Source organism: Mercenaria mercenaria, chromosome 5 (assembly GCF_021730395.1).
Source record: "Mercenaria mercenaria strain notata chromosome 5, MADL_Memer_1, whole genome shotgun sequence".
NCBI lineage: Eukaryota > Metazoa > Mollusca > Bivalvia > Venerida > Veneridae > Mercenaria > Mercenaria mercenaria.
The window spans coordinates 51,325,933-51,345,746 of NC_069365.1; the positions used below are offsets into that span (position 1 = coordinate 51,325,933).

General features: G+C 36.1%; 1 protein-coding gene across 2 annotated transcripts in view; it reads left to right on the plus strand.

Annotated features, from left to right (window-relative positions):
• Nucleotides 1-604: 604 nt before the first annotated feature.
• Nucleotides 605-19,814, plus strand: part of LOC123557189 (zinc finger and SCAN domain-containing protein 21-like) — a 35,448-nt gene continuing 16,238 nt past the window's right edge. The window contains exons 1-4 of one of the 2 annotated variants that reach the window (XM_045348496.2): nt 605-755; nt 7,063-7,163; nt 17,855-17,934; nt 18,587-18,638. In XM_045348496.2, coding sequence (XP_045204431.2) covers nt 7,070-7,163; nt 17,855-17,934; nt 18,587-18,638 — 226 coding nt within the window. In that variant the 5' untranslated portion in view covers nt 605-755; nt 7,063-7,069. Of the gene's footprint in view, nt 756-929; nt 1,153-7,062; nt 7,164-17,854; nt 17,935-18,586; nt 18,639-19,814 lie in introns of those variants that run through there. The other variant, XM_045348495.2, reaches the window with a different exon arrangement.

The following is a 19,814-nucleotide window of genomic DNA, read 5'->3' on the forward strand; positions in this document are numbered from 1 at the left end:
TTTCTGCCTCACCTTGCCTCAATGATGTCATGAGGCAAATGATATTCTGATATATTCTAATGATATTAATATAGATCTACTTTTTTGAACTTTTATAACTGAATTTTTTCTGCCTCGGTTTGCCCAAAGAAGTATAAAATACATTTATTTTTATAGCTCTTTGGTTTGCCGCAGTGTGCCTCAGTGTGGCTACGGCGCTGCACATATAGTTTTAACACTGTTTTACATAGGCCTCTAGTTGTAAAATGTAAAAAAAAAAGATTGAAAAGTGTCAAATATATCAATATTCAAATGTATAAGTTCAAAATAATTTCCGTCTATAAAGGTAAATTGAATGTCTTACACGTATACAGTAGATCTACAGCAACTAGAAATCATTTAATTAAAAACGGTAGATATATTATGTAACCTTACGCTATATATCGTTCTTTTGGCAGGCGGCTATAGCTTGATTTTTTTTTTTATTTTGCAGACAGCAATATTTTCCTTAAGGCATTTTAAACTATTCAAATAAATCTTAATTAAAAAAAGACCGCTTTACTATTTTCCCACGGTCAAGGATTTTTTCATTCACAAAATGAAAGCGCCGCGTGTGTCGCGTTGCATGATGGGTAATCATTAACCGGCGTGCCCGGACTGAAAACCGACAAAGAGAATGGCGACATAAATTAACATTTTGAATTGTGTGCGATTTCAGTTTAAAAAAACACAATCTACGACTGTTCAAAGTTTCAAACGCTGGCATTGCCAGATTAGTAAGTATATAAATATTTTCGGAGAAAGTAGGATTGCGCTGCCATGATTAAATGGGCGATAACCTGCAGTCAAAATTTATGCAGGATTCAAGATGGCGTGTAGTTTGGTTACGTGCCCTTGAGAAGGGGGACAAACGTTGTGCCCGAATTGCATAAAAATTATGTACCTTGCAAAAACAATGGTCACTACCGAAATATTTACCCGGTACTGAAGATGCATGCATTATTTGATCAAGAATGCACGAAGCAGTTAGTTGTAAATACCAGTTCATTTATGCAACTATGCGACGACGAAGTGCGGTTGAGGCAGGAAAAATGGCGGATTTTGTTTTATGGTTGGTGTCCGTCAGTGACACCATGGACACATCCGACCAACACTGGCAACAGAAATTGAAATGTAGGGATTGCCGTTATAATTGCGCAATTATAGGGATAGTTTTAAATATTAAAATATATAATGAAAAAGAAAAAACTATTTAGGATGCACAACCAACCCTGTAAGTTGTATCAATCACAAGGGGTTACAGAAGCCAATACCAGCTGGCTTTCATCAACTCTAAAGACGTGGTAAACGGTAAATAATTTAGGCAGTGGCTAGAGGTCTGGTGGTCCAGTTAATTTAATAGAGGAGGATCTAATATTTGAAATGTACTGAAATGAATTAGAATAAAAAAAATCAATGCTTCGAAACATTGCAAAGATGATGTCAAAAACCCTTCAAATATACCTTTAATTAAAAAAAATACAGGTGTATTCTGGTTATGGAAAGCGTATTCCGGTTTTTAGGTGGATTCCGGTTTAATGTGTGACCCAATTAACTTTGAGCTTTTCCTTCAAAGCTGCTCTGTCCAAGTGGAAGTTCAGTTATATTTTAAACTTTCTGGGTCTGATACAGTTCCATTAGGCTAGAACAGCTTTAAAGTCAAACTCATAATGACCCTATCCTCGCCCTCAATTCGTTTGAAATTTCAGGCGTTCAGCATTTTTTTACTTCACCAGGGGTTTCTCCACCTTGTTGTTCTCACTACTACTCGTCAGCACGAATGGAAGCAAAGTTTGGCCTTCCAAACTCTTCAATTTCTTCTTCGGTGGCATTTTGACACTTCGTGAAAATGGGTGATTTTTACCTGGTAATCATTATCACCGGATGCTCTATGGAGATAAAAGCAAAATTCAAATGCCTAATAAACGTCATACGATCAGCAAGTAACGGGAAGTCCGCATTGCAGCAAAAAGTCACAATTCCGACAAGAGATCCATGGTCGCGCTGATGCGATTTTTAATGGCATTTGAGCAAAATTTATGCGATCTTCACCAAAAAAACATAAGAATATCACGAAATCGTGGCCAAAAGTGATCCCTGAATACAAATGGGGCCAGAGCTTTACAATTGGGAAAATTGTGTCGCAAACACCTAAATTGGGAATTGTTAAAAGTCATACTTTTTATTAAAATGTCACATTTAAGACAAAAAATGGTCATAAAATTGATCATTATGCATTAAGTTTGCAAATTGTCCCATGTTTCAAATGTTAAAGGTGTCATAGTGTCCATCGAGAGCCAGACGGGCTCATCAGCATATGGATGAAGAACGTTGATGAGTCCGCCTGTCTCTCAACGGACGAATTATTACTAGGTATAATCTTGTTTGAAAAAGTTGAAAAAAAAAAGTAAAAGAAAATTTGCTTTGGGAATTTTAGCTTTGAAATTAGGGAAAAAACATACTATTAGCCATTGGGATTGGGCAGGGATATAAATTAACACTCGCCCAGTCGCCCAGTGCGACCAGATTTGAAGCTGGTCGAGTCAATTTTCCAAAATAGTCGCCCAGCCGGCGAATGGCTTTGGATTCTCCTAATGTCAATATTCTGGGTTTTTCCGAGACTGTCTTATTAATATGCACTACGTCACTTAAATCGACCAATTAAATTTACCGATATATACTACGACCAATCGGAATACGCGGATCATTTACTCCGTCACTAATAATGGCTGCGCCCATAGAAATACAGCACTAGAAAGTAGAGGTTTATTGAAGGTTGTTAAAGAGCTTAGAACGGCCGGTCGCGGCGACAAAAGGAAATATTATCAGGATTATTAAAAGACCTGAAGGCCAATGAGGACTTTTAATGAAAAATAGGCTGGTAACAGACCGCGGCTGCAAAGAACACCGACCTCAACATGGTTTGTACTTTTTGTACAAGTAATAATTTCGTGACAGGTTGCGAGTCCTGTAACTCGACAAGTAACAAAATACTAGTATTCAGATGTCCATAAGCGTGCAGCCTCTATCAAAATGCCCATAAACAACCCAAACCCTCTAGTGCTGCAAAAATCATTCAAACTTTAAGTGCGTCTCTGTGTTTGAGAGGCTGTGCCCTATATTTAGAACATGTATGTCATGCACTGGTTGATTACAACTTTCCTTTACAGTGTGAGTTTGATGAGTGTTCTGTAATTATATTTAAGAAATTGATGTATTTTGGCAGGAAGCAAATTACAAGACTTATTAAGTATGTCGATCTAAACCACTGTTAGTATATTTTTCCACTAATAATAGCTGGGCCCCTAACTTTTAGGCTGGGCCCCTAGAATTTGCCTGTAAGGAGCCCAGATGGCTAATAGGGTCTGAGTGTTAATTTATATCCCTGTTGGGGCCCAATTTCGACACCCATAGTGCAGACTACATACCTTGTGATGTTTAGTTTATACTTATTTGTTTTAGCTTGATTGTGATGAAAGCTTCAAGCTTATTGGAACCACTCTCGATTCCATGATGACGCCAATGATAAAATTTAGTTGTTTATTGAACACTGTAAACTTCCAGTAAACTAGAGGGAATAATTTGCGGCTATTAATATTAGGATATGTACAATGCGAAGGCATCTTTTTGTATTACTGAAATGTGTATAACTGTATGTAAATGTTGATGTGTTAGTGGACGGAAAGCTTTAACATTTTTTTGCGATTTATCCCCGAAAAACAGCAGGATCTAGTTGTGTTTACTTCCACTTCCAGTATGTAAAAATATATCTAGCCTTACACAACAATCTGACTAAAGTACTTGATCTTCTAAACAAAGATCTGAGAACGACCCATTCACATTCGTCTTCTGTATATTTTGGATTTCCAATATTGCTATTTTTATTTTCGCAAATCTATTTTGATTTGAACCAATCAGACAACTTGTTCGAATGTCAAAGAGTAAGAAAAATTTGCAGTCAATCCAGGGCTCGAACCCGAGATCTCTCGCTTACAGAGCAAGTGCCCTACCGACTGAGCTAACCGGCTATCTGACATCTTTCGACATAAAAATTGTAGGTATAAAAAAACAAGGCTTTTTAAAGCTTGCAGAATGTTGTAAGTTAGCTTTTGATTGGCTAGCGGAAGGGTTGTCAGAACGAGGCTATCAATAGCTCGTTGTCAGATCCTATGCTTAGCTGAATAGGATATGTACTTTAGTCAGATTGCCTTACACAACAAAATATTAGTACTGTCATAAATGGACATAAAAGTTTTGCGTTGCATATATTTTAAAACATATTTGACTTAGCATCATGAAACATCATAGGAATAATATTCAGCATGTGAAATTGTGCACCAGTCCTGTGGTTTTGTTTGGGATTTCTGTAGGTGTGACCAAAGTTATGGCTCTTGATTGTCAAAAATATGCATAAAAGGGCATACAAGTTTGTGTCACATATGTCTGAAAAAGTATTTGACTGAAGAGTTATACGCCCGAAGGGAAGTATTATGTTATGACGCTGGTGTCCGTCCGTCTGTCCGTTAGCAATTTCGTGTCCGCTCTGTAACTCTTGAACCCCTTGAAGGATTTCAAGGAAACTTTACACAAATGTTCACCACACCGAGACGATGTGCAGAGTGCATGTTTTGGATGTCTCGCTTCAAGGTCAAGGTCACATTTAGGAGCCAAAGGTCATATCAGTTTGTTTCGTGTCCGCTCTGTAACTCTTGAACCCCTTGAAGGATTTCAAAGAAACTTGACACAAATGTTCACCACACCAAGACGACGTGCAGAGCGCATGATCCGGATGACTTGCTTCAAGGTCAAGGTCACACTTAGGGGTCAAAAGTCATATCAGTCTTTTTCATATCTGCTCTGTAACTCTTGAACTGCTGGAAGGATTTCAAAGAAACTTGGCAGAAATGTTCACCACATTGTAACGATGTGCAGAGCGCATGATCCGGATGACTCGCTTCAAGGTCAAGGTCACACTTAAGGGTCAAAGGTCATATATGACTTTGCTTTGTGTATATTGCTCTGCATTGCAGTGCTCTTGCTTTTATTTGGCAGATCTCTTTTTTGTACTTACAATAATTTTTTTTTTAATTACTTCCCTTTTATGTTACTATAAATAGCTTATTTTGAAACTTTTTTTATTATTGGCGGTAGGGAAAAACCGAGACCACTTTTCTGTCGTACAACATGGATGGTACCTCCAATTTTAAGGTGTATTTTTATATACCTGTACCTGATAAGGATTTTTTGTAGACTTTGAATATTTTTTTTGTGGACTTAGAATTGTTTTTTGAAGTTTTCCTTTTGTTGTTCCGGTCCTTTGGGGCTACAACAGTCAAGTTCTTAAAATTTTGCTCCCATCCTATGATGTAAGCCTTAGGGCGTATATTGCCACGCTTGGCGGCGCTCTTGTTAAATATTAGGATGGTTTTAAAGCATGTGAAGTTGCATTCCTGTTGTTCTGTTTGGGATTTTGCTCAACCAGACCAGACTTATGGGCCTTGACTTAGTGAAAAACACACTAGGTGCTTAAACAGTCAGGGGTGTAACTGTTTCAAGTTATCGCAGTTTATAGCCCATTTGAGTTATTGCTTATACTTCCATAACTTGTTTCGTTTATCATAAAATATTACAAAACCCTCCTGTGCCAATTCCTCATTTTAAATGAGACTAATGCTATTATTTCCTGAATCCTTGACCTTTTATCTTTCCAGCTATGCAGTAAAAAATTTTACACAAGGCCAATAAAATTTTACGCAAAAGTTTTAAAGCTTTAAAACTCTTAACATCCCATTATGCTTATCAGGTCATGATCAGACTAAAAGAGAATTTGATTAAACAGTGTTTGATACTAATTTCACTTTAAAGGTCACTTTGTGAGAACAGCAAAAAGACTTTTTTTGAATAACTTACCTGAGTTAACAATATTTTTAAACTAATAAAGGTTACAAAATGCTTGAAAAAGTAACTGAAATAGATTACATAACTTAAAACAGTTACACCCCTGACTGTTAAAAGCTTGTGTTGCATATTATGTCTTAAAATATTTCACCTAGAGTCATGTAACCATTATGGAATATTATTCTGTATGCAAGTTTGTGCTGTACTGCACCTGAGGTTTTTGTTGTTGTTTTTTTTTTTTCGGATTCACTTTAGAAGAGTTAGACCAGAGTTATGGTCCTTGACTTAGTCCAAAATATGCATCAAGGGCATAAAAGTTGCTTTAAAATGTACTTTACCCAGAATCATAAAACATAAGAGGATTGTTAAATAGCAATAGCATGTGAAGTTGTGCACCTGGTGTTGACAGTTCTGTTTGGGATTTCCCTCATCCAGACCAGAGTTATGGTTTTTGAAATACACATAAAATGCTTGAAAGTTGTGTTGCATATACAAATGTAACTTGCTTAAATAGTTGATCAGTTGGCATTATCATTAAAATGTTCTTTATTGTTGGATTATATAATTACTATGGAAATGTATTAACATCCTGTGTAAGATGTCAAGAGTGTAACAAACAGTTATTGAACGTTACATTATAATAAAACAGTTATTGAATGTTACATATAGCAGCATGTAAAATGGACCAAACTTAACTAATGAAAGGAGTTTAAAACATCTTCAGATGGATGAGGTAGCTTTGACGAATATTTATGACTATGAGCACTTGATGATGGAGAAATTTATGAGGCAGGCAATAAAGATCTCCATTCTTTGTGATTGTCTTTTGTTTCATGATTTCATTGATATTGACATAATAAAGTGATTTGCATAATTGCTATTGGTTTTATAGCAATTTTTAGCTACATATAGCAGGGTTTAGCTTTAATACTGATGATGGCGTCTCAATGTTCTATGTATCAAAAAGTTCACCATTTCAAACAAATTTTCAGTCACTTACTTGTCTAAATTTACATGTAGTAAATTTGGCTTTGTATTATATATGCTATAATGTCCATGTTTCTTTTTACCCCCTTGAATGGTTCAAAAACATAGCTGAAGTAAATGATAAAATGCAGGAAAAATTTATATATCATTTATTTCCAGGACCAAGATGGAGGGGTCAAATGTGCTGCCGATCGTTGGTGAGGGTAAAGTTGGAGCGGCTCAGTATGCTGATAATGGGGCAGTGTTGTACCAGGGACAGGGTATATGAAATTTTCTGACTTTACTGCATGTTAAACGACTAGGGTACCCATGTATATTTTGAAAGTACAGGTCCAGTGTATTTTGCAGTTTTACTTTCAAGTTATTTCCTTGTAAAACATTCTTTCTTTCCAAAGTAACCTTAAAGTAAGTTGAAAGTTTTAATGAGTTAATAACTTAATATTGTTTTGACTTCTTTCTTTCTGCACTTCTAGACATTCTTATTGTACAAGTAAACAACAGTTACTCAGAAGTATAGGCCAAATTCTGCAGCTGCTCCAATTGATATTTGTTAACAATCTATGACTTCTAACATTGTAGAATTTAAGTTTGTCCATATTTAAATGTTCATACATGTATGTAAATCATATACAAAAACTGTATTTTTAGCTCGACTATTCGAAGAATAGTCTAGCTATTCTACTCACCCTGGCGTCGGCGTCGGCGTCACACCTTGGTTAAGTTTTTGCATGCAAGTACATACAGCCATCAATGAAAGGCATTTAGCTTTGAAACTTATTTCTTCTTTTTCTAGGTCAATTACCAACCTCTCTGGGTCAAGTCCCATAACTCTGACATGTATTTTGAGCAAATTATGCCCCCTTTTGGACTTAGAAAATTTTGGTTAAAGTTTTACATGCAAGTTACTATCTCCAAAACTAATGCAGATATTGATTTGAAACTTCACATGTGTCTTCGGGGTTATAAAACTAGTTGATAGCAGCAAGTGCCATAACTCTGACTTCCATTTTGGCCAAATTATGCCCCCTTTTGGACTTAGAAAATTCTGGTTAAAGTTTTGCGTGCAAGTACATACAACTATTTCTAAAAGGCATATAGATTTAAAACTTATTTTTTCTTTTTCTAGATCAATTACCAACCTCACTGGGTCAAGTCCCATAACTCTGACATGTTTTTGAGCAAATTATGCCCCCTTTTAGACTTAGAAAATTTTGGTTAAAGTTTTACATGCAAGTTACTATCTCCAAAACTAATGCAGATATTGATTTGAAACTTCACATGTGTCTTCGGGGTTATAAAACTAGTTGATAGCAGCAAGTGCCATAACTCTGACTTTCATTTTGGCCAAATTATGCCCCCTTTTAGACTTAGAAAATTCTGGTTAAAGTTTTGCGTGCAAGTACATACAACTATTTCTAAAAGGCATATAGATTTAAAACTTATTTTTTCTTTTTCTTGATCAATTACCAACCTCACTGGGTCAAGTCCCATAACTCTGACATGTTTTTTGAGCAAATTATGCCCCCTTTTAGACTTAGAAAATTTTGGTTAAAGTTTTACATGCAAGTTATTATCTCCAAAACTAATGCAGATATTGATTTGAAACTTCACATGTGTCTTCGGGGTTATAAAACTAGTTGAAAGGATCAAGTCCCATAACTCTGACCTTCATTTTGGCCAAATTATGCCCCCTTTTGGACTTAGCAAATTCTGGTTAAAGTTTTGCGTGCAAGTACATACAGTTATTACTAAAAGGCATATAGATTTGAAACTTATTTTTTCTTTTTCTAGATCAATTACTAACCTCACTGGATCAAGTCCCATAACTCTGGCATGTATTTTGGGCAAATTATGCCCCCTTTTGGACTTTGAAAATTCTGGTTAAAGTTTTACATGCAAGTTTCTATCTCCAAAACTAATGCAGATATTGAATTGAAACTTCTCATGTGCCTTCAGGGTTATAAATCTAGTTGATAGCAGCAAGTCCCATAACTGATATGCATTTTGGTCAAATTATTCCCCCTTTTGAACTTAAAACTCTTTTGATATTTAACTTTTTTGGGTAATATTTTCCTGCTTCTGGGTCAATATTTCGAATAGTCGAGCTTGGCTGTCTTACGGACAGCTCTTGTTAGCTTACCTGTCACAAAGTGACAAGGTGAGCTTTTGTGATCGCGCAGCGTCCGTCGTTCGTCCGTCCGTGAGTAAACTTTTGCTCGTGACCACTCTAGAGGTCACATTTTTCATGGAATCTTTATGAAAATTGGTCAGAATGTTTACCTTGATGATATCTAGGTCAAGTTCGAAACTGGATCACGTGCGGTCAAAAACTAGGTCAGTAGGTCTAAAAATAGAAAAACATTGTGACCTCTCTAAAGCCCATATATTTCACAAGATCTTCATGAAAATTGGTTAGAATGTTCACCTTGATGATATCTAGGTCAAGTTGGAAACTGGGTCAAGTGCCCTCAAAAACTAGGTCAGTAGGTCAAATAATAGAAAAACCTTGTGACCTCTCTAAAGGCCATATTTTTCATGGGATCTGTATGAAAATTGGTCTGAATGTTCACCTTGATGATATCTAGGTCAAATTCGAAACTGGGTCACGTGCGGTCAAAAACTAGGTCAGTAGGTCTAAAAATAGAAAAACCTTGTGACCTCTCTAGAGGCCATACCCTTGAATGGATCTTCATGAAAATTGGTCAGAATGTTCACCTTGATGACATCTAGGTCAGGTTCGAAACTGGGTCACGTGCGGTCAAAAACTAGGTCAGTAGGTCTAAAAATAGAAAAACCTTGTGACCTCACTAGAGGCCATATTTTTCAAGAGATCTTCATGAAAATTGATCAGAATGTTCACCTTGATAATATCTTGGTCAAGTTCGAAACTGGGTCAGATGCGGACAAAAACTAGGTCAGTAGGTCTAAAAATAGAAAAACTTTGTGACCTCTCTAGAGGCCATACTCTTGAATGGATCTTCATGAAAATTGGTCAGAATGTTCACCTTGATAATATCTAGGTCAGGTTTGAAACTAGGTCACGTGCCTTCAAAAACTAGGTCAGTAGGTCAAATAATAGAAAAACCTTGTGACCTCTCTGGAGGCCATACTTTTCATGGGATCTGTATGAAAGTTGGGCTGAATGTTCATATTGATGGTATCTAGGTTAAGTTTGAAACTGGGTCACTGCGGTCAAAACCTAGGCCAGTAGGTCTTAAATTAGAAAAATCTTTTGACCTCTCTAGAGGCCATATTTTTCAATGGATCTTCATGAAAATTGGTCTGAATGTTCATCTTGATGATATCTAGGTCAGTTTCAAAATTGGGTCACGTGCGGTCAAAAACTAGGCCAGTAGGTATAAAAATAGAAAAACCTTGTGACCTCTCTAGAGGCCATATTAGTGAGAATGTTCACCTTGATGATATCTAGGTCAAGTTCAAAACAGGGTCACGTACCTTCAAAAACTAGGTCAATAGGTCAAATAATAAAAAAACCTTGTGACCTCTCTAGAGGCCATATTTTTCAATGGATCTTCATGAAAATTGGTCAGAATTTTTATCTTGATAATATCTAGGTCAAGTTCAGAACTGGGTCACATAAGCTCAAAAACTAGGTCACTATGCAGGGATTTTTTTCGGCTGTTTTTATAGCCATTATTGGGCTATATTCCCAATGCCAAAAAGTATGTTTTTTTTCCCAAAATGAGTGCAAAAATTCCCAATCTACATTCCAAAAAAAAAAATCATCAAAATTGCAAAAACATTGACTAAATTATGGACAATTTTGTAATGGCAGTATGTTCAAGAGGTTGTACAATGTGAAAGAAGTGTATGAGAAAGTGCTTAAACACGTCCTTACTATATCCTATGGGACTAAATATTTCCAAATCTGGAACATTTACGCGTTAAAATTCTCCATTTTGGGGGTATAGGCTTATGTTCCCAAAACAGCAAGAAAAAACCCTGCTATGTGAGATAATAGAAAAAACGACGTCATGCTCAAAACTGGATCATGTGGGAACAGGTGAGCGATTCAGGACCATCATGGTCCTCTTGTTCATGATTACTATTACTTGAGTTTTCATGCAAGTACAGTGAAACTGCAATCTGACTAAAGTACATCTCCTATTACGCTACGCATAGGATCTGAGAACGACCTATTCATAGCCTCGTTCTGACGACCCTTTCACTAGCCAATCAGAGCTTAACTTACAACATTTTGCAAATCTACCTGTAGCCTTGACTTTTGATATTTACTAGGGATGGGAACGAATACTGAAATCAGTATTCGAATATTCGGTTTGCCATATTCGAATATATTCGAATATTCGGCATGTTTTAATGGAACTTTAAAATTTTTAGCTCACCTGTCACAAAGTGACAAGGTGAGCTTTTGTGATCGCGCGGCGTCCGTGCGTGCGTGCGTCCGTAAACTTTTGCTTGTGACCACTCTAGAGGTCACATTTTTCATGGGATCTTTATGAAAATTGGTCAGAATGTTCACCTTGATGATATCTAGGTCAAGTTTGAAACTGGGTCACGTGCCGTCAAAAACTAGGTCAGTAGGTCTAAAAATAGAAAAACCTTGTGACCTCTCTAGAGGCCATATATTTCACAAGATCTTCATGAAAATTGGTCAGAATGTTCACCTTGATGATATCTAGGTCAAGTTCGAAACTGGGTCACGTGGGGTCAAAAACTAGGTCAGTAGGTCTAAAAATAGAAAAACCTTGTGACCTCTCTAGAGGCCATATTTTTCATGAGATCTTCATGAATATTGGTCAGAATGTTCACCTTGATGATATCTAGGTCAAGTTCGAAACTGGGTCACGTGGGGTCAAAAACTAGGTCAGTAGGTCTAAAAATAGAAAAACCTTGTGACCTCTCTAGAGGCCATATTTTTCATGAGATCTTCATGAATATTGGTCAGAATGTTCACCTTGATGATATCTAGGTCAGGTTTGAAACTTGGTCACGTGGGGTCAAAAACTAGGTCATTAGGTCTAAAAATAGAAAAACCTTGTGACCTCTCTAGAGGCCATATTTCTCAATGGATCTTCATGAAAATTGGTCAGAATGTTCAGCTTGATGATATCTAGGTCAAGTTGGAAACTGGGTCACGTGGGGGTAAAAACTAGGTCAGTAGATCTAAAAATAGAAAAACCTTGTGACCTCTCTAGAAGCCATATTTTTCATGAGATCTTCATGAGTATTGGTCAGAATGTTCACCTTGATGATATCTAGGTCAAGTTCGATACTGGGTCATGTGGGATCAAAAACAAGGTCAGTAGGTCTAAAAATAGAAAAACCTTGTGACCTCTCTAGAGGCCATATTTCTCAATGGATCTTCATGAAAATTGGTCAGAATGTTCACCTTGATGATTTCTAGGTCAAGTTCGAAACTGGGTCATGTGCGGTCAAAAACTAGGTCAGTAGGTCTAAAAATAGAAAAACCTTGTGACCTCTCTAGACGCCATATTTTTCAATGGATCTTCATGAAAATAGGTCAGAATGTTAACCTTGATGATATCTAGATCAAGTTCGAAACTGGGTCACGTGGGGTTAAAAACTAGGTCAGTAGATCTAAAAATAGAAAAACCTTGTGACCTCTCTAGAGGCCATATTTTTCATGACATCTTCATGAATATTGGTCAGAAGGTTCATCTTGATGATATCTAGGTCAGGTTTGAAACTGGGTCCCGTGGGGTCAAAAACTAGGTCAGTAGGTCTAAAAATAGAAAAACCTTGTGACCTCTCTAGAGGCCATATTTCTCTATGGATCTTCATGAAAATTGGTGAGACTGTTCAGCTTGATGATATCTAGGTCAGGTTTGTAACTGGGTCATGTGCCGTCAAAAACTAGGTCAGTAGGTCGAAAAATAGAAAAACCTTGTGACCTCTCTAGAGGCCATATTTTTCACGAGATCTTCATGAAAATTGGTGAGAATGTTCACCTTGATGATATCTAGGTCAAGTTTAAAAGTGGGTCACGTGCCTTCAAAAACTAGGTCATTAGGTCAAATAATAGAAAAACCTTGTGACCTCTCTAGAGGCCATATTTTTCAATGGATCTTCATGAAAATTGGTCAGAATTTTTTATCTTGATGATATCTATGTCACATGTGCTGAAAAACTAGGTCACATTGTCAAATAATAGAAATAACGACGTCATACTCAGTTCAACACTGGGTCATGTGGGGATAGGTGAGCGATTCAGGACCATCATGGTCCTCTTGTTTATTAAGTGATTGGCATATACACAATATATTCCGCTTTATATATTACTTTAGACCGTCGCAACTTTATCTAAAAATAGTAGGTCGTCCAATTCAAGCACGTGTCGCGCTGTTGTATTACCGCCGCCATTTTGAAAATTTTCAATCAGCGTGTAAAAAGCCGACAAACTTAACGAAGGCAGACTAATCCTCCTTCAACATGATCATATATTATTTCTTGATTTTATTATAAACTACTTCAAAATTTATTTCAAATATGGCCGATTGCCCAGGCGCTGTGGATGTAAACCGTTTCAGTGGACGGTATGAAATGTTAAACAAAATTTTGCAAAAATATCGCCAATATCTACAAGTTTGGTATTGTTTTTGAAAAAAAAAAATCTAAAATTTGTTACATAAAACAGGCGCCAAATGAACAAAAGATATCACATTTACGCCTGGTGCAAACTGTTAATCCGTAACGATGACCCCTCGCTGTCAATTATGCATTGCAATTTTCTTGTTAATTGGACCATTTTTGACATGTATCACATTTACACCTGTTGCAAACTGTTAATCCGTAACGGTAGCCCCTGCCAATTATGCATATCATTTTTCTTGTTAATTGGACATCTTTTGATATACGTTAAACAAACACGACAGAACAAACGCTTTTATTCTGAAAAATTAACATGCTTATATTGCTCCAAATAAACTATACTTAATAAACACTAAGGACTTCGGACACTTTCTATATGAATTTGCCTACTCCAAGAGTAAAAAAAAAACTGCTAAGAAATAAGTATTTTATTACATATGCCATCAAAATACATATTTGAGATTATTTCTTAATGTCAAATTTTCAATATTTATTTCATAGAACAGTGATTTTTGTTCTAAATAGAATTACGTACCCTGTTATATAGATATAAAAAGTGTTTTGCTTTATACAACATTGTTCCCACCCGTGCATCAAAACCATATTTGGCTAGCATATGTAGATATTAATTATACACATTTTCTGTGACTATTGTGTTGATGCAAGGGGTGGAACAGTACTTTTAAACAAAAAATATAACTACAGGGTGTTCCCAAATGTAAAGTAACCAATACTTTTCATATTCATTTTTGATAAATTGATAGTCACATATTTTTACACCTGTTTATAACTCAAATACTATACAAATGTTTGAAAGGGTACACATAGGCATGTTATACATATAAAGTAGTGAAAGAAGCAAATACTGTGAATTCATTATTATTTGTTGGGTTAAATTTTCATTGGCTTATCCTGGTTGTTTGTTGCAGTTGATTCAGTAGATTGACAAATATGTGCTTTAACATACTTGCAACACACCAGGTAATCTTCTGCATGCACCCCCCCCCCCCCCCCCCCACACACACACACACCTCGCGACGCGCACGCCACTAGCAATGAGGATGTAATTTGTTTTCCATTTTGTTTTTATTATTTTTGTATTTCTTATATAATTTTCATATTTCTTTATTTTTTCATCTTCTTCTCTGCGTTTATATTTGTTTCTTTTATACACCAAATGTCACAGGCATTCATCACTTCATGTTCTTCCTTCTGTGAAAACTGAATTGAAGACTGTTCTTTGCGGCGGAATAGGCCTAAACACCACAAAAAAGAGGCAATATGTGCACAGCAGTTAATCTGATCCTGACTATAGTCTATCCAACAGAAATAACGCTTGGCATTGATATGCCCCTGATGCATAAGTCAAGAACAGAAGCTTCATGGCAGGTCATATCAGTGACGGTATCACATTTAGTGTGATGCCACGAAAATGATGTGTCTAGTCGCTTTCCATGCAGATGGCATATATAAATACGGCTAGACGCGAAAACGAACTAAAAGATCCAGCCGAGTTTCAGGTGGATTTTTTATGCAGTGACCTGGATACATTTTTATTACATGTTTAAGCCAAATGAGCCGTGCCATGAGAAAACCAACATAGTGGCTTTTCGACCAGCATGGTTCCAGACTAGCCTGTGCATCTGCGCAGTCTGGTCAGGATCCATGCTGTTCGCTTTTAAAGCCTATCGGAATTAGACCACCCGTTAGCGAACAGCATGGATTCTGACTAGTCTGTGCAGATGCGCAGGCTGGTCCAGATCCATGCTGGTCGCAGTTGCACTATGTTGGTTTTCTCATGGCACGGCTCATTTGGCTTTAACATGTAACAAAAATGCATCCAGGTCGCTGCATAAAACATCCACCTAAAACTCCTCTGGACCTTTTAGTTCGTTTTCGCGTCTAGCCGTATTTATATATGCCATCTGTTGGTTTTCTCATGGCGCGGCTCAAATATTATCTGTGCCACTGGTACTTTAATATCCCAAACAAGAACCAACCCTACGGCCTGGATAATATGACTGCCTTTTCTTAGTGTTAATGTTATGCAGCACACAATTATCTGCCATCACTTATAACAGAACTATACAGACATGTACATGTCCTTAAATAACAACCTGAACCATTGTAATAAAACTGACCGGCCACTTATACATGTATACCTATTCACACATGTAATGCATCAATAACATTACATTATGAGCAGTGTATAGATAAATCAAGTACAGGTTGTTTGCAAAAATATCGTTCTATTTTTTTTATTTATTTATAGAATTTTAATCTTGAAATGTTATTTTTTCCTCAAATAAAATGATTTTGTCACTTTTTTCGACTGGAATTCATATATCTAAAACTTCCGTAAAGTGATGTCATTATATTTTTAGGGAAATTAAACATTTTATTTTTTCAAGAAAATATACCCTGGCTCAGATAAAAAAAGAAAAACATCTTGATAGGAACAGATACAAATCAGTTTCTGCTATAATAAGTTAACTAATACATTGGTTTATCATTGACTCGAAACGATTTGGGTATTGTTTAAATACTTAATGGGAATTTTGCCTTCAAAATGTAGGCTAGAAGCATATGATTGTGTCCGAAGTCCTTTACGAATATTCGAATTTGATTTTCCTATTCGAATATTAGGCCGATTTTCGAATATCCGAATATTCGTTCCCATCCCTAATATTTACAGTTCTTATGTCGTAATGCGTCAGATAGCCGGTTAGCTCAATCGGTAGGCCACTTGCTTTGTACGCGAGAGGTCCCGGGTTCGAGCCCTGGAATGACTGCACATTTTTCTTACTCTTTGACATTCGAACAAGTTGTCTGATTGGTTAAAATAAAAATAGCAATACTGGAAATTCAAAATATACAGAAGACGTATGTGAATGGGTCGTTCTCAGATCTTCGTTTAGAAGATCAAGTACTTAACCCTTTACTCCATATACATTTAGCCTAATTAGGCTTATCATATCCATACAGCTTTACTGATAATCAGTACACTATCTCCATACAGGATATTGGGAAAAAAATGCAGAATTTCTACCTGTTATTCAATTCAATATTACTATACTATATTTAATATTGTTTTAAACACTTAGTAACCAACATAAAATTTTTTCACAATTAAATTTTCTTTCTAATGGTACATTTTACATAAAAGTGTGATAAATATTTCTTGACATACAAAGCTTTAAACCCATTAGTTTACTTTTCTATAATAATTTTAGCTACTTTTCTATTGATGGTACTTATTTATTTCTGCATTTTTCCCCTGGTATATTAATTACATAATGTTTTTATAAGAATAATTGATCAAAAGCAATTTTATCAGCTTATAAAAACACTCATCAGTAAAATTTCTTAATTGGATTAACATCAAAGTTGCCTACAATTATCCATAGCACACCCCAATTATCCAAAGATCACCCCAATCAACCATACCCCACACTGATAGGTAATATACAGACATATATGTCATAAAATTCCTTAGTGCAGCAGGTTATTAGCTGTTAATTTGTCTTCAGGGTAAATCAGACCAATATGTATTTGCAACAGTTACTTTTTAAATCCATCATAAAGTGTATATTTTTTATATAAATCCATTGGAAAAAAAAAAAGTTCAGCTTTCTAAATCACCTGGGAAATGCAGAAACCTAAAAAAAAATTACAGTACTATTTTTAGCTTGCACAAATTCACAATTTGTACAAGTAAGTACTACACAAATTCATAATTTGTAAAGATAAACTTGGGGGTATAATTAGCCTTGATCAGGCTAATTTTAGCTCAAGATGAAACTTTCCTCACAATAATTTTCCATAAATGCACTACCTCATTTCAGGTTTAAATTACCATTAAAAATCAAATATAAACCATATATTTTTTTGACAGATATCATTTGTACATGGTTTAAACTTTACAAAAATGCTTTTGTGGGATTCCTTGATGTTGTACTTTATTCATAATTTGCTTTTAAACTTGAAGGCGTCAAAAAGAGTATCTATCAGGGAATGGATAGAGGTGGTAAAAAGCGTATCTATGGAGTAAAGGGTTGTCAGATTGAGTGAAACTGCGGGGCTCAAGCATTGGTTACAGTTTAAAGCATTGGCCTGACTTGAGCAAATTTGCAGTGAAACTGCGGGAAGCATTGGTTACAGTTTAAAGCATTGGCCTGACTTGAGCAAATTTGCATGTACTCCTTGGCTGTTTCCCTTATATTTCTATGTATGAATCGCTCGAAACCGTGGATTAGCTCGGTACCTTGGATAACTCGTACATTTAACTCGTCCTCTGTAGACTTTGAGCTGTCAGTGTTTTACTGCAATTAAAAAGCACGAACATTTTGTTTTTCAGGTGATACATACGGCAGTATTCAACATGTAACAGATCAAGTTCCTCCTGTTATTATGGCAGACCAGTCGGCTCAAAACCAGGTGACACTATGATTTGTTTATTTCTGTAAAAAACTTTCTCAGAAATTTTCAGAGTCTTTTTAAAGTTGGAAATGCACAATTTCAGCTCGGTACACTAAAATTACTTTGATGGAAAGAAACACTTAGGAGTTGGACATGCCTCCCCATACAATATCGAAAGACTTTCCTGTATTCTTTTAGCTTTTTAACATGTACTCAGTGAAGTTAGACATGTTTAAAATCGGGTCATCGGTATCAAAAACTTTGCTACACCCTAGACAAACCTTGTTGACAAACTAGAGACCACATTTTCAACATGATTTTCATAATAAAACCTGGTTGAAATGTTTGTCTTCACAAAATCTTGAACAAGTGAGAAACTGGTTAATGGGGAATAAAAAACTTGGCCACAAGGTTAAATCATACATGTAGTAAAACCTTGTTGAGACTGTAGAAGCTACATTTTCCACCTATATGAAAAACCATGTCAGGATGGATATATTTAAATGAAATCTTTATTAAATTGTAAACTTAGACATTTGTAGAAAAAGAAAACTAGGATCATGCAAAGGATACAGGGCTTTCATGGCTCTCTTGTGTACATTACTATTATAGTATTTATCTATATTTTTCAATGTTCAGCCATCTGATACGTTTTCCCACAATATTTCAGGATTTCCTGAATGGTAGCCAGGAACTTTTCAGCCAGCAGTCTGCACAGCATGGTAAGACATATAACTTGTAAAATCCTTTCATAAACAGGGTGATTGATGTTTTCAGGTTTCTTTAACATGATCAGTATATATATATGACAATATATCTTTCATCTAATTTTACATTTTCATTAGTGTTTGAACTGCTTGTGAAAATAATACATCCATTCATTTTGATTTTGCTTTGAACAGAAATACATTGTATTCACTGTCACTTCCTGTAATCTATTAAAAAGAAACTTGCAGTCATGGGTATCTTTGATACAACTTAGATGTTCAGTTTAAAGCTAGTTGTTCTGCTGCTTTGTGTGAAGGAGGGCAGTAGGATTTAGGGGTGTCACGATACGCCTGAAGCGTACCACGATATATTGCAATACATTATCGCTGTATTGCAATACGTACCACAATATATTGCATCATGAACCGGAGATATTATGACTGGAGATTCTTTTATTATCTCAAAACTTTTCACCTCCATACTCTATAAATATGTTGTAGAAAGTAAACATAAGCTAAAACAAATCAGCGAGTTTTTTTTGGCATTTTGGGAAAGCGTCCGCATCCGGACAATTTGGGAAAAATAGCGTCGTTTTCATCCTAATTGGGAATTTTGTGTAACATACAAAATTACAATAACCCCTTTCCTGGATCTAATCGAGTTACACTAGAGCTAGTGTTCTGATCATCACAACATGATACAGTGGCCTGACTCTGAGATAACGATGGTTGTTCTTAAGGCACACACTCTGGCACAAATTAAACCGGAGTTACACAAGAGTTCTCCTGACTTTGCCATGAAAACGACACCGATGTCGACGATTCAACGGACGTTTACTCAGTCAGAACAGGCTGTGAGGTTGCCCGTGAGAATCTGAACTCCACAAGGCTTTTGCAGCCAGCAAGCTTAGATTTTGTCAGCCTTTGAACATTATATTTGCTGTTGTGACTCCTTGTTCGCACAGTTTGTCACTGGTTCTACAGAAAAAGATCGTGGAAACCGGTTACCGAAAACAATGCATGGTGCGATTGATTAAATTTGCGCTTGTGATGATGGAGAACATGTTCTTAATTTTTATCGAGTATTTGCCCTTAGGTCAAAATTAGCAAATACTCGATTAAAATTCGGAACATATTTTCTATAATCGGCGAATTTTACGATGTCTGGACAGCAGCCGTTTCAAAAATGTT